Source organism: Epinephelus moara, chromosome 16 (genome assembly GCF_006386435.1).
Source record: "Epinephelus moara isolate mb chromosome 16, YSFRI_EMoa_1.0, whole genome shotgun sequence".
In the NCBI taxonomy this organism is placed as follows: Eukaryota; Metazoa; Chordata; class Actinopteri; order Perciformes; family Serranidae; genus Epinephelus; species Epinephelus moara.
The window spans coordinates 31,311,222-31,327,080 of record NC_065521.1 but is presented as its reverse complement, the minus strand read 5'-3'; the positions used below and the strand labels follow the sequence as shown (position 1 = coordinate 31,327,080).

The following is a 15,859-nucleotide window of genomic DNA, read 5'->3' as shown; positions in this document are numbered from 1 at the left end:
TGCTACCTGCAGCTGGGAGGAGAATCAGCGGCTGAGCCATTTGCCAGTCTGTAAAGCAACTCCAAGTACGTATATCAATCTCAGCCTAACGTATAGGACTTTTCCACTGGCACTTTTGGCCACGTCGAGTCAAGCCATGCTGCTTTGATTTGCGTTTCCACTATCACTTTAAACGTGCCAAGTTGTGCCAAGTCGAGATGGATCATCTCTGGAGTCAGATCAAAGCCCAGCCACCTCTTTGTCTCAGTCTTTCAAGCAGTAAGCAGCAGATGCTAAGCAAAATCAGACCAGCAATATAACCAAGTAGTATGGAAACGTTTACAGTCAAACAACACCTGCATTCAATCCTTTTTACACAAAATGTATTTGTATGGTTTTGCTCCCAGCCAGTCACCGCAAGCGTTCTTTAATAATTTAATGTGACGTGTGATTAACGCACTACCACAGCACCTACAAACAGAGGTGGGACCAAGTAATTGTTTTGCAAGTCACAAGTAAGTCTCAAGTGTTTGCACTCAAGTCTAAAGTCAAGACTGAAGAGTTCTAAGTCCTTAACTCTGAGTTTAGAGACCTGACCAAGTCATAACGCACCTTTCAGTAAATGCTATGTCAATTTAACAGCAGAGTAATAATATATTAAATTTATAAAAATCAGGAATGCTTTTTAAAGTGTTTGTTGGAAGTTGCTGCATTACTGTTTGTAATTTTTGAACTGCATGTTTTGCGTACCGTAATTCATTATATGTTGATCACTGCATAACTTTTGTGTGCAAGCTAAATTATCTTTGGTGTCATTTTTTTCCCACTGGCGCTCAGTAACATAATGTTAGTGCTTAATGGTTCTCTCCTGCAACTTAATTGGACACTGTCAGATTGGTTCAAACAAAGTGTATCTGGAGAATTAAGTGTCAACTTGCTGGAAATGAATATCAGCTGATTCAATTCTTGACACACTTTTTAAACATACTTTGTAATCTTTGGACTTTGGGGAAGGTATCAGTTATTTTTCAAGTCAAAAGGCTCAAACATCACTGGCATTTAAATCAAAGTCGAGTCACAAGTCTTTTTTGATTTTGTTAAAGTCGAGTCTAAAGTTATCAAGCTTGCCATGTGAATCAACTCCACACTCCTGCCTACAACCCATACAGTGTATCTGACAGAGTTGGCAGGTCACTGTGCCGAGATGCCACCAAAACATTTGAAAGTATGGCTCTACTACATGTCTGTGGTGTCTGGGGGCATTTTACGCAGCTGAATGCTTTCATTTACATGTTGGGTATCGAATGAAGTAAAAAGTATCAAATGAAGTACTCTGTTGGTGCTGGCATCACTTTAAGGTGCTGGTACTGTAATTATTTTTAAATGATACCCAGCCTTAATGCACAGTGCAGTAACAGCAAACAGCGTCAAGAGGCCGCTGCTTTTAAATGTCATCCACTAAAGATAAGCGTGCTATCAGTTAAAGACACTCCTTCAGGTGGGTTGGAGAGGCTGCTGTATGGAGATGCAAATCGCTGTCGTCCTGGGCTGTTGCACCGAGCCAAGCCAGCACATGAATATGAAAAAGGGTTAACCGTTAAACTGTGCGCATATAACTCCTGTAATTCATGCCATGAACCATAACCAGCAGAACACTGTATTCTCCACATCAAAAGCAAATTGAATGATCCAGAAGTCCCAAGCGACACAACCTTTGGATACGGATACTAGAGTTAAGGGCAGAACTATGATCAACAACATATGACAAAACCAGGATATGTCACAGTCGTACATGTGAGGGTAATAATACCGTGAGGCTCCATTATAGGCTTAAATTCTAGGGGGAAACATTTGGAGAGCGGAGAAGGAAATGTAATAAAACCAACAGCCAACAGGATTTAAGTCAAATTTGACACAGACACAAGAACAACTTAGCATGGTCAGGTTTATATCAGATGGTTTAACTTGCCATTTCTAAACAACTCATCTCTGTTCTGCAGGAATTTAGAGAATTATGCCATCTATTATGCTAGTAAACATGTACAGATTTGTTTACATCTACAGTTTCAGCAAAAGGTTGTGTGTGTCCTTGAGGTCTAAGAAACATATTGAATCCATTGCTGACTCTTCTTTTGTTTTTATGAAACCTGATTGTTTATATTAGCCTGTAGTCTTCTCCTCTTTTTCCAGTCATACTTTTATTATGGCACATTACTGCCACCAACTTTCAATAAGCACCGCTGCTCTCTGTAGCTGGCACAAGCATCCATCACGTCACCCCTCTGCTTGTAGCATGCAGAGCGCGAGCTGGTAGAGCACAAAATACAAACATCATAGCATTGCTATGCAGCGCCACTCGTGGCCAAATGCTCCTTGAATTACTTTTTTTTTCCAGCCTCAAAAATCTCTGAATAATTCAGAAGCTTCGATTTTAATCAACACAAACAGATGAAATCATGTCATCACGTTTAGCGCAGCATTTCAGAAATGGTTACATTTCAAAGATGGACAGGTCATAGCTGTGTCATATGATAAAAATCCTCAGCAAAAATCTTACCTAGATCAGTCTCCAGCTCTTCCGTATGTATCCCTTCTTCTCCAAAATGGAAGCAGGATGAAACAAAGAAAACAAAATGAAGAATAGAAAAGGGGATGGATAGCAGGGATGGAGGAATCCAGAGCAAATAAAGAATGAAGTGACAGTCCAGAGAAAAGCAAACAAAAACCCCTTAGTTTCAGAACTTATACAAACAGGTTAAAACACATGAATAAACCTGAGCACTGTAGTGAAGTGTCACTTTATATTTTCACCACTTGATGGTGCAATTTTGCAATCTGTGTTCTGATATCTGAACTCGTCAACCGGAATTTATCAAACATTTTGTTGCTATTTGGGAAATATGTCTCAGCTTCTTATGTAATAATACTTGTGAAAGAACACAAGAGCAACTATTTAACATACGGCAAATATAGGACTCTCAACAAATCTTGTGTTTTATAAATACACTGCTGGGAAATTAACAATGTCACCACTCAGTAAACAAGAGGAGCACAATGTATGAGACCTCACGCACCACTTACTGACGCCTAAAGCACTATGCAGAAGTGTGAACGTATGCTTTTATTGTGTAAAGTAGCAACTTACCATCATCATCACACTCTTCCAGAGGCCTGGAGGCTTTGTCTCTACACCGAGGATCCAGCCATGATGTGGTCTTTGTGTTGTGGCTGCGAGGAGACAAACAAGACAACAGAATAATTCAACACAGGCCGTCAGACAGACATATAAAAGCACAGCAGGGGTGCACGAGTGCATCAATAAGAATTAGAAAGTAAACCGCGTCAGCAAGTTTACAGAGGACAGAAGGCGCCTGCTGCAAAGAGAAATGAGAATAACAGAGCGACACAGGCAGGATATCAACAACAAACGACCCGACTTTCCCCTCTATTGTTAAACAAGTACATAATGTTAAATCAGTGATAGCAGAAATGAACATACAAGCTCTGAAAAGACACAGCCATGTCCGGGTGTTGTGCCTTTGCCGTGCTGCGGAGAGGACAGAGAGGTGGAGGTAGTCAGGTGATCAGGATGTGATCTCCTTTAGAGATCGGGACATGCAGGGGATTAACAGGAAAGCAGTGGCACCCAGGGGGCTGGGCAGGTTGGCTGGGGAGGCCTAAAAACCAAATCATGGGGGAAGACAAGCCACTGGACGAACAACAGGGATAATTGTGCAGGTAAAATACAGAAAAAAACAACTACAGCATGAGCTACGGTGAGAAATGATCAGACAGTGCAGAGAGTGTGCTGCAGCAGCTCAAACTGTAAAATGTTGCAGGTTGTTGATACGTACTCTATGAAGTAAAGCTCTCCGCTCTCCGTGTAGGCCATCTCCCAGTTCTCAGGCAGTGGTCCCAGCGGGTCTTCTGGAGAGACCTGCGGTTCTGCGAGGGTCTGCTGCCCACTTTCTGCTGTGGAGGTGGCCGCATTGTTCAGACCACAGGATGGAGCATTATCACGTGCGGGGTACGGCCGGAGGATGCCGCCGCGGCTCTCGTCCTGGTCGTTAGGGTTGCCTGTGCACAACAAAGGAGAGGGGAAGAGACTACGCACTAAAGATCCTGGGTAACACAACAAGCACAACACGGAACAACAACAACAAAAAAGAACAAAAAAAAAAACAGTTTATGTCTTGTGCATGCAGGAAAAGAACAGATGAAATAAGCAGACATGCTCACGTTGGATACTCTTATGCACATATTTAACTGTAAAGGTCCAGTGTGTAGGATTTAGTGGCATCTCGCCTTGAAGTTGCAGAGCTGAAACTTCTCCCATGTGCCAAGCGTGTAGGAGAACTACAGCTGCTGATGCAAGAATACAAACTAACCTATCTGGGGTCAGTGGCCCCTTTTACACTGCCTCTTCAAGGCGGAAATCTCACACTGATATGCTGCCTCATCGTTCGATCGTGGAATGGGGGGACAGAGTTGTCTCGTCTTTAAGCCGACATTAGAGGTAGTAACAGTGCTGAAATGACGTCTATGTAAAAGGGCAGCCGGCAGGATGGGGTCATGGGTGGCACAGATGCGATTTGTTTCGTGTGCAACCCACCATGGGAGATTTAAAGAGCAGGTCGTAGCAGTTAGCAGCTAACTCAAAGATGAAGAACTGCAGCTGAAAATGTCGACACATTGAGAAAACAGTGAGGTCCAGGAACTGCGTATGCTGCGCACTCCCATCATACCTCTTTTACTGTCATGTCTGTGACGCCAAGATGCTGTCTAAAATCACACAGTTGAGGGGCATGTCTGTGTAAAAATGCAAAGGTGGTATAAAGAAGGGACTTCTTAGTGGCCCTATAGTGCGATCGCTGTGTAGGAAAGGTTATTGTTTGGTGTGTCTGTTCTGGGCTACTGCAGAACAACATGGTGGGAAAAAGGACCAGCTCCTTGTTTCCACCCAACAGTACGGTACGGTACACTTCAGTTGGGTACGCCTTTTTTTCCGTTTCCACTGTGAAAAGTTGTGGACAGTACCAATGGAACTGTTCTGTACCATCCCCATTTTTGGTCCCCCCTATGTTGGGGTATCTAGCACACAGATCTGGTACTAAAAAGGATGCTTTGCTGCCTCTTGCAGCAGCTGAAGTCGGAGAAAAAAATAACTTAATTGACTGGGCCAACTGAGGTGGAAACGCTAGGGTCTAGGTACCATGTCTGAAGGGTTACTTTTGGTTCCAAAGGTACTATACCGAAAGTGTTTGGTGGAAATGGGGCTTAAGGTAACGAAAACACAATGTTACTTATTTTCAGGTTATTAAGTTGTCTACCTTTAAATATTGTACACAATTTCTGTCAATAAACACTCCTAAATCCCACACACTGGATGTTTAATTACAATAAACTCACAACACTTTCCCTTCCCCCTATCTTCAGTTTGGCTCCCACCCGATTCTAGTGTACTGAAAGGGCCCCAGGAATATGCTAATTCTTTCAGCAACAGTCTTTCCCAAACTGTTCCTGACCCCCACCCTGTTTTACCTCTCCACCCATAAGCCTCTTTCTCCTAAAGCTAGCCATCCCCAACCCCCATTCCCACTCGCTCCCCAGTTCTGGCCCAGTGTCTTCCACCATTTCCGTGGGCCTTTCAGGATTTGATCAAATGCTAATTCAACACTCTGGCAGCCTGGCAGGGGGACACAGAGAGGGCATAGTTTCACAGCATCAAGAGAGAAAAAAGAAACCATCTCCTGCACTCAAAGAACAGGACAGAGCTTTAAGGAGAGAGAAGAACACTGATGCTTTAGGGAAGAAATCTCATATTGTCACCTGTTTGCTTTTTATACATATATTATTGATTTACATGCAGATGACAGTTCTGCCATTTTGATAAATATCTGGCTGCAAACACTGTCATCACCTGAGGCAGATATGTTTACACTTGATGACAATGTACAAATGCCACAGGGAGTTAAATGAGCAAAAGCAAGAAAGTGGGAAAAAGCAATATACAGTGAGGAAAGGATGTGAGGCCTGCAGCATGGAGAGCAAATGAGTGCAGCCTGTAATCTACTTATTCCCCCACTACACCCCTCCTCACAGGCAGATGGCAGTGTTTGGAGGCTCACAGAAAAAGGAATCAGCATCACAAAGACATGATGTAACCGCCAGACACACAGCACCGTACAACAGGGGAGAGGATCATAAACATACACACATTATCTCTCTCCTTCTGTATTGCTAATCTCGGGCACACACATGTACACACAGACACTCCTAAACAAGCATCCACTCGACACGGCACAGATGGAGACTACTACTACTACACACACACACACATAAAGAGAGCTGCAGATGCAGGAACTTCAAGAGGCTGGAGAGGTGCAGCGACACCCTCACCTGTAAAACTGTTGTTCATTTCCGTGGCCTGGTCGTCATCGTCGTCGTCAGCAGGCACTACTCGGGCGTTTTGCATGTCATTGTAGGACTTGGTGCGCTTTGGGGTGGACTGCTGGGAGCCTGCATCACTGAGAATCACTGTCCCACTGATGGGCTGCCTTGGCGGCTTAGGGGTCCCATAATAGTTACCTAGGCAACAAGAAGGACATTAGCATGCTTGAGAGAGACACAGAAGGAGAAACCAAGACAGAGAGAGGAAGCCGGGGATAAAAACAGGCAGAGCGTGGGGACAGAAAGGTAGCAGGCAGAGGATCTATGAAACCTCCTAATCTTACACTGAGAGGGAGAGACATAAAGCTGGATCACTATGTGACCACGAATGGTGGTAATAAGCAGCTGGTGGGAAAGAAGAACAGTTCTAGTTTGTGTTCTAAGGCTGCAGAGCTGTATTGTCTCTGGACTCTGAGAGAATACTGAGCAAAAACAATGGACCACCTCACAACAGCCCGCTTGTTTTAGAAGCGTCGTCTGACTGAAACTGTTGTTGTCAGTGATGCTAACAAAGAATCCATCAAGTTGCATCCATATATTATTTGTAAATATGAGAGAAAGAGCAACCCTGATGGCCATGGGTTTGGAGGCATACCACGTAAGGGCAACATTAAAGAAACAGTTCAACATTTGGGGAAATTCATTTACATGCTTTCTTGCAGAGAGTAAGCTGAGGAGACTGAAACTACTTTTATATATGTCAGTTATATACGAAACTGAAGCAACCAGTTAGCATAGCCTAGCATAAAGACTGGAATCAGCTAACAATCTGCACCTACCAGCTCCTCTAATGTTCACTATTATGTTTCATTTGTTTAATCTGCACAAAAATAAAAGTGCATAATCAACAGTTTGCCATTTTATGGGGGTTATGAGACTGTTACTTGGGTCAATACTACTGTCATGTCTGTCTATTAATTTAAGGCTACAGGTAGCAGCTGATTAGGTTAAGGCCCATTTATGCTCAACGTTAAATACGGATCCGGATACGGACGGAGCCTTCTGTCCGTGCTCCACGTTCATTTCATCCGTATTTCTGCACGTTTCCATAAAGCTTACGGATACGGGCCAAACAGAGCAGTACCACCGGAAGCCATGGGGGCAATGTTGCTGTCACTACCCACTACGTAGCTCTAGTGAGACACGAAGAAGAAATAACAATGGCGGAACTTTTTCGCCTGAAACGCTGAAAATAAAATAAAAGAGGGAGACAGGTTTTTCCTATTTCATCTTATTTTGTTATATTTCTCCCTCTCCCCTCTCTGGGAGCGTCCGATCTCCCGCCACCCGCTCCGTCTCAAACACGGAGGCCCCGCACATACTCCCGAGGCTTGGGTCTCCCTCTCCGCGGAGCCCCCCTGCCCTCCCGGCTCCACTCCGCTCTGCTCCCAGGGCTGACCCCCGCGCCCTCCGACTGGGATCCCTCTGTTTTTGTCTTTTATGCAAGAGGTACATTATCAATATCTCCTCCACAGTCGCCATGTTTGTTTTTGAGTTTGTTGTTGTCATAAACTTTTGACTCTGGGCTGCCCCCTGGTGGATATATTGGTTAACATCCATGCCAACATAAAGGACGCATGGAAGTATGTGGGCAATGACGGTAACATCGTTTGAAACGGACGTATACATTTTCGTACGTAAAGGGAGCATAAATGTGCCTTTAGTTAAGCATTAATGCTGTCAACAGGGGGAAACAGCAAGCAAGTCTCCGTGAACAAACAAGATGCACTCTGCGTTCCCTACAAACTTTTTTTTTTTTTTTTTTACTTTCAGTGCAAACTGTAGCTGCCCTTACAAAGTACGTACTGTTGCATTAAGTGTGCACACAATTGGGACTACTACTTGATACTACTTCCTCATAACATTGCACCTTGAACTTTGACCTTCTTGCTCATACTTCAGACGCAGCCCGTAGCACAAAATTTATAGTAAAAAGAGAAAGTATGTGTTAAGGAACGCAGCAGATCTTAATGTTAGCACTTAATGTTGCCTTGAAAGTAAAATAAAACACCATTCACCGAGCTCACCAGAGACGGTCACCCCGGAGAGCTCTGCTGTTGTTCCTTTGCGATGTATGTAGTAAGTTAGAACTGCATACGTTGTAGATTCTAATATATTAAAATCACAAAAGTAAAATTACATATGCACGTCTCTGTTGTTATTTTCATATTTGTGTCCTTTTGTTGTTGGTAATCTTTATGATTATTTTGCTAATATAAACAATTCCTATTCCTAGAATTACTATCTATTCTGCTGGACCGGATGCAGTAGAACATCCTGGGGCTGGTTGCATAAAACTTTGCATAGATTCATAGCTGAAATTGTGTGTATGCACAAAGGCAGAAATGTGAATACACATTGTTTTAGTGAGATTTATAAAACCGTGCATACGCCTGATCCTGTTTTGTAAATCTCGATTATTGTGGTGCTGGGCGCAAATCCAAGAGCTTAATTTCCACACCCACAGTTTGCCATGAATGGATGTATTAAACATATGTTTGCATATCGATACTTCTGCCCCTTCACCACTCATTAGACCTGTCCGTGAAGAATAATGTGAAGAAAGCGCAATTTCACATCAGTGGGGTTCTCCAGTAGTGCAGGAGCAGCTGTTATTACACATGACTGTGGATATTTGTAGCATCCATATCACTAATTTATCACCTTTCTGCAAACCGTCATCGTGGTAGAAGCTCAGTCATAATTATTATTAAACATCAGAAGGATAATCAATTATTCATTCATAGCACTCGCACTGAAACTGACTTCACAAAGTGCTTCACGGATAACAATAAATGATCTTTAACAGGGAGATGAATGTAAATAAATACTGATGAAATGAATCACTCGTATCTTATTTGAGATTTAATTCATAAATGCACCTTTGATTTATATTTAACAGAACGCAGTGTAAGCTGCAAAAATAAGACGATAAGTGAAAAACAATGATTTCCGTCTTTCAACTTATATTAAATTTGCTCCTTTTTGTATCAGCTGCAACTATTGCAGCTAAAACTGTGTGTATGCCTGGTCCGTTTGTGTGTGGGAAAAGCTGTGTGTACACATCATTTATGCATCTGGCCCCTGGTATTTTTGGCACACTGCATTTGACATACTTTGTATAAGGACATACTAAATCTGGCATACTAAATAGTATGGTAGTATGGGTATTGGAATGCACAGATGATGAGCCAGGCTAGTTGTTACCCCACCGTTACACTTTTTATTCTATGCTAAGCTAAACGCCCTCTGGCTGTAATTTCATACTGACAGTACAGACATGAAAGAGGTCTAGTCGTCTGTCTCTGAGCAAGAAAGCAAATAACTGCCAAACTGTTCCTTTAACAGTTTGAACTCATTCATAGATGCTGTTGCATGTCATCTCCCCTCATTTCCTGTCAGCTCTCTGCCGGATACTGGCAAATAAAATCTCTCAAAAATACTCAGTGAACCTGTGATGGAAATTTCAAGAGGGTCCATCATAATCAGAAATGTTTCTATAAAACCATCTATCCATAAAACTGCAGAGTTACTTATGAATCAATAATCCTGTCGTCCTGTGGTTGTCTGGACGGCCACAGACTCCTGTGGACAGGTATTTGACATTGTCTGCGTGAAAGGGAGAAACGTGCCAACACAGAGCTGACCCGGTGCCAAGCAGATTAATGTCGTAACATTCTCTCCCAGCCCCGTGCACACAATCACACACTAACACACACACACACACATGTTAGACATCTCCCTGCCTAACACACAGGCTCAAAGACAAACACACAATGCACAAACACACATCCACCCCCATACACGTTTGTGCACACAGGTTTGTGTCGGTACGAGACTTAGCACTGCACAACACTGTCCTAATCAGAGTGAGAGGGGCAGATGTGGAGTGACCTGCTGTCTCCTGGATGCATCTCCCCCCATCATGCACAGTCTAATCGGAATCAACTGAGTGCACAGTCTTACAGCCCGCCCGCATGTAGGGAAATATAAATCAATGCTACGCTCATTGTATCTGTGGAGAACCAGGACACCTGCGCTACTACCAGGAGTTGCGTGTTAGTGTCAGTTGTGATCATCCTCCTCACCTTCATATGTTCCTATTTCCAGTAGTGTGCCACTGTCCTCAAGTTCTAGGAAGTCCTCCACAGACAGGAAGTTGTAATCCACCCCTGGGACCTCTCCGTCTCGAGGGGGGCGGGTCGTACCTAAGGACAGGAAGAAACAAAGTTAAGGTGGCTGCTGATAACCTGTTAACATTCAGGCAATGTTGTTTACAGCTGATCAAGAGGTGAAATCATCTTTTTCCTCCTGGCACAACAGCATGTTCGATATATTCGAATAAGCCTATCGTTAGAGCTAAGATGCAGTCAACACCCCATCATTCATTCAGCTTTTTTTGAGATGATGACCGGCTACGGCGAGGCAGTAAATGAGAGAGTTCTGAAATCAAGAGGGTGTGATTGTAATTCAGTGCGGTGATTGGAAGACTGGTGAGTGGCTGCGAATATTATGTCAGGAAATTAAATCGAGGCTCTGCATCTCTCTGCCTCTTGGGAAAGTGCCGCCTGCTAAGTAGGAAGATAAAATAAAGGTCACCTTAAGGAATAGTCCTGACTCTGTTATCAATCCATCAATTTCTTCACGGTGAGACTGGAATTGTAAAACGCACCGGCATAATAGTATTATAGTCACTTTACTTAAGCTGTTATTGATTGTAAAAGCTGCATTGTCCCTGTTACGACTGCAATGCTGAGCAGCTACACATGCAGCATTCTTAGGTGTTGTTAGGTTTAACTGTAGGACAATAAAAGCTTTTCATTTCGAGGCAATATAAACCAGGACTGATTGCTTTGTGTGAAAACAAAGTGAAACATAATATTTTACATCACACTGAAAGAATTTGACTTTCAATCAATGCTTTGGTGTCAAATTCTGTTATAAAGGTAAACTGACATTAAAATTTCCCTTGCCGGTCTCACTGCCCTGAGACTGATCCCCTACTGGAGTTAATGATTAGTGGTCTGCGGTGTTTTTACTTTGTAGTGGGAACACTCAGTAGGAGGAAGCTGACACCAGACAATGGAGACAGAGGCTATTGTGTCTCTGTCTTAACAGAAAGGAGATGAGATGACAGGCCAGATGGTTGACGGAAGTTGTTATCCATCTGTGGTCAGGACAGGAGTGTATTCATGCATATATACATATATACAGACGGGTACAATGTACTCTCGCATCCCTTTTAAGTGGGATAGACTCCAGTGTAATGCATACAGCAGAGAAGCATTGTGGGAAAGATACAGTGCGTCTTACTGGGTCTCAGCGATGGCAAACAACTACCATACAGCCAGAGCGCAGCCAGGTTAGCAGCTCTGTGAGGCTGTACATACAGGGTGTAAAGCTGGGCCTTGAGCTAAACGCTAACACATCTTAGCACACAAACTACAGCTGAGGATGATGGGAATGTCATTAGTCTTGCAGGTCTTTGGTCGTAAGTTGTAGGGCTGCCTCCGAAACATTTCAGTCATCAGTTGGAGAGCCCTCAGTCGACTAAGATTCTTTGAATCAAGCTGTTGTTTTATCGGTCAGTGTGCAGTGTACTTCTTGGGTCTTTTCGGCCCCCCAGATTTAGCTGCAGAGTGAGCGCACCTATCTTCAATACAACTCTCAGGTACAGATATCTGTGGACCCTGACCCAGGGTAGGTAGGACTGAGAGTCAGAGGCAGCTGCCCAGAGGAAGAGAAACTCCAGGATAACATCATCCTCTGCCTTCTGCTTAAAACTAGCGAATTAACAACTGACAGCAACTTATTACAATAAATTGTCTGTCTTTTGTTTGACATCAAGTGTCGGCAAAAAATTCAGCGCAATTCAGGGTTCCTATGGTCATGGAAAACCTCGGAAAGTCATGGAATTTCACAGTCACATTTCCCAGGCCTGGAAAAGTCATGGAATTTTGTTGTGTGTAACGAAATTGTTATTGGTAGGTACTCGTCCGTGGATAACCTTCCACATAATCTAACATAATGACAAATTTCTGTTTTGAAGATGTTAACATAACATAGCTCTAATATTCATCAATGTGTGATGTTTTGTTTACCATTAAGAACGTTTCGTCATTTTCTCCCAGCGTTGCGTCTCCCCTTCCATGTATGCCAGCTAACTGGAATTATACTTGAATCTGAGATGTTCTAAGAGCACCGGGCAAACAGGGCAAGAATTTTTTTTATCATGGGCCCTTGAAAAATCATGGAAAAGTTTTAAAATTGTGCCTGAAAATGTGAAGGAACATTGACATTTTCAGTTACATTCAATTTAGTTTTATTTATAAAGCGCAATATTACAAAATACAGTTTGCAAATTTCCAATTCAGTGTTAGAATAGTTGGCACACATTAGCTTGAAGCACCAACTTTGCTTGCTAACTGTACTACGTGACCATCACTGTTACCCTGAACGTCCTGCTGATCCCATTCAAACTCTAAAAATTCTATTTGGGGAGAAAGGGAAGGAATATTCATATTAAACAGCCAAATACAATTGGGCTGACATATTTCTAAGTTAGATACAGCCCTAATAAACTGAAGTAGTAAATTAATTTTTACTCTTAATTTTGACGTGATGATGACACTAGATGAGAACTACGAGCATCATCAAAGTGATTAAAATTCCCCCTCAGCTGGCATGAATATCTGTACCACGTTTAGGGCAATCCATACAATAGCTGTCGACAGATTTCAGTCAGAATCACAAATGTCAACCTGCTGAATCACCAAAGTTATTTGGATTCAGTCTTGGATTCAATGGATCATAAACGTCTGTACAAAATTCTGCCAGTCCATCAAGTAGATGCTCAGATATTTCACAGGTGCTGCGCTGCAGGTAAAGTCAGGGGATCACCAAAGTCACTGGGGCTCATCCTCCACCATGGATATGTACACCAGATTTCAGTCTGTATAATATATGTTGAGATATATCAGTAAAAGCCAAAAATGCCAACTTTAGCAACAACTGTAGCCTTTGAGAAAAAGTCCAGGGATCAGCAAAGACATTATGGATCATTGTATGAGGAACATACCTGCACAAAATGACATCTCAATCTGTCCATTAGTTGTTTAGATATTTCAGTGGTGAACACAAATTATAATCCCTATATCCATAACACTATCATGGCTAAAAACTGGTTATCACTTTATAAAAGCAGAAACTACAGATTATCACTTTTCAACCACTTTAATACAATCACATGTTCTATTACAGCCGAGTGAGCTCAAAGCTCATGTTTGACTCAAGACTCTTTGTTGCTCGAGTGTTTACCTGAGCCTCTCCAATATGCAAGCTCACACTCTATATCCCTCAGGGTACATCCAGCCCACAAACACTTGATAATAAGCAGGCCTTTACTGCTCAGTCCTACACCTGCACTGCACTGCAAAGGCAGACACTGATTCTCTTTATCGCTTTTCTTCCTGCCATTTTGAAAATGATTCTCAAGATGAATTGATAAAGGAGGAGGCGATTCAGTCGTCAAGACGTAGCGCTCAGAATGTGCGCCACAAAAGAGTAAAACATGATATATCATCTAACTGACCGTTTACAGCAGCAGCACACAAGCAAAGTGCTGCTTTGTATTCGCCTCAGTGGATCGGTATGAGATGAAAGTGAAGTTGTCTGGGAGTTTGAGTCATAGGACGAGGTGGTCCCATGGTGGGAGATGTTTCTGAGGCTCAGTGTGCTCTAATGACGCTGTCTGCTGAGCAGGGAATGGAGCTGTTATTCCAGGCTATTCCCCACAGTGGAGGGCTCTGATAGGATGACTAATTCTGGTGTGCCTATATTACAGAATATTGAAGGCTGAACACTGCTCCTTTCAACTTCTGTTATGTGTTACATCATCATATGTTCAGCATAAAACAATAATTTCTCTCTCTTTTTCTGTTTTTTAACCCTCATGCTGACTTAAGTGGTACTGCATCAGATCTGTAGTTTATTTATCAAAGAACGATAGCAACCATTTGACAATTCAACTTCCTCATGTGCTTCTAGGTTACATAACATGATCTCCTGTTTGTACTCTGCTTCTCTGTGAAATACTGCACAATTTAAATGCAATAAATTGAGTACAGTAGGACATCACTCTTGTTGCATGGGAGCAATCAATCACACTGTCACCACACTGTGTTGTATTTCATGTTACAGCACTGGATGCCCAAGGATACAGCGCTGTATGTCCTGATGTATTGTGGACCACTGACAGAATCTCACGTTATTATCAGAAAATTATTGACTGCAGCTAACTCAAACAAGAGAGGACGATTGTCGCGTTTATGATACAGCAATACAACAATACTGTTTCTCAAACCAAATAATATAATATTCATTATATGGTTTATATATTATTAAAGCAAACAATGTTTTGCTTTCTGAAGGTCTGCATTTATCTTGTAAACCACATGTAGATGCTTTGTGGACCCTCCAGTGTAATCCCAAACAAGATCAACATCTCTTCCTCTGAATACGAAAACATAATTCCTCTCTATAACTTTTCGTCAACGTTCATCAATCAGCAATTCAAAGCTAGACTACTTCAACAAAAGCTCTGCAGCATATACATATATATACAAAGAGACAGCTGTGGGTCCAACTTGATGCCCCGATATTAAGATGGACCTGTATAACTGTGGAAATCCTCCAGGTCATAGCTAGCTTGCTGCCAAAATGAAAGAGTGTCCCATCAATTTGGTTTCTCAACATCTAATATTGTACAACAAACACCACAAGCTTCCTAAACAACTAAATAAAGGACAATATGTTGCTTGAGATTGTTCAGCAGCTGGGATACGATGAAGATGGTAATTTCTAACGTTAAATGTTGGTCACAAGGTCGGATGAGCCACAACAGCTAGCGTTAGCATCACATTTGGGGTCCAGTTAGTTAGTGTGTAGGTAATGTGAGCTCCTTAGACATTATCTATCTGGATAGGTTTTTGTTTTGTGGAGAGGACATGGGCACTATTCAGGAGGAAACTGAACGATCTTTGTCGGAAATGGAACAAGGCAATGCAGATGATTTGTACTAGACCTGGTGCATATAGCTGTCGATAGGCGAAAAATTGGTGTGTATTAGGGATGCACGATATGTAACAGCTAATTTGACCGATAACCAATACTGACATCAATATATCCACTTTTACTCTACCTAATTTTAGTGACCATCAAGTCTCTTCTGTAGTGGAATTAACATCATATTATACATGCATACTCTTATCATGATGGCCCAACAGCAGTTGGAGACATGAAATACAATGCCTTTCAATGTATGTCATATTCATTTATTGTGCAAATTAAGAGAAACCATGTTGGCTGATACTGATAATTCATTTTAAAGCCAATTATCAGCCGATACTGACGACGTGCCAATATCATCCTG

General features: G+C 42.3%; 1 protein-coding gene across 13 annotated transcripts in view; it reads right to left on the bottom strand.

Moving 5' to 3' along the window:
- The window catches only part of LOC126403239 (membrane-associated guanylate kinase, WW and PDZ domain-containing protein 1-like), a 140,001-nt gene that overhangs the window by 40,867 nt on the left and 83,275 nt on the right, over nt 1-15,859 (bottom strand). For 5 of the 13 annotated variants that reach the window (XM_050065805.1, XM_050065795.1, XM_050065798.1 and 2 more), the window contains 6 exons: nt 10,518-10,637; nt 6,379-6,567; nt 3,834-4,101; nt 3,479-3,526; nt 3,125-3,207; nt 2,537-2,575 (listed from right to left, as the gene is read on the bottom strand). In XM_050065805.1, coding sequence (XP_049921762.1) covers nt 2,537-2,575; nt 3,125-3,207; nt 3,479-3,526; nt 3,834-4,101; nt 6,379-6,567; nt 10,518-10,637 — 747 coding nt within the window. The remainder of the gene's footprint in view (nt 1-2,536; nt 2,576-3,124; nt 3,208-3,478; nt 3,527-3,833; nt 4,102-6,378; nt 6,568-10,517; nt 10,638-15,859) is intronic. The other 8 variants (XM_050065807.1, XM_050065801.1, XM_050065806.1 and 5 more) reach the window with 5 other exon arrangements.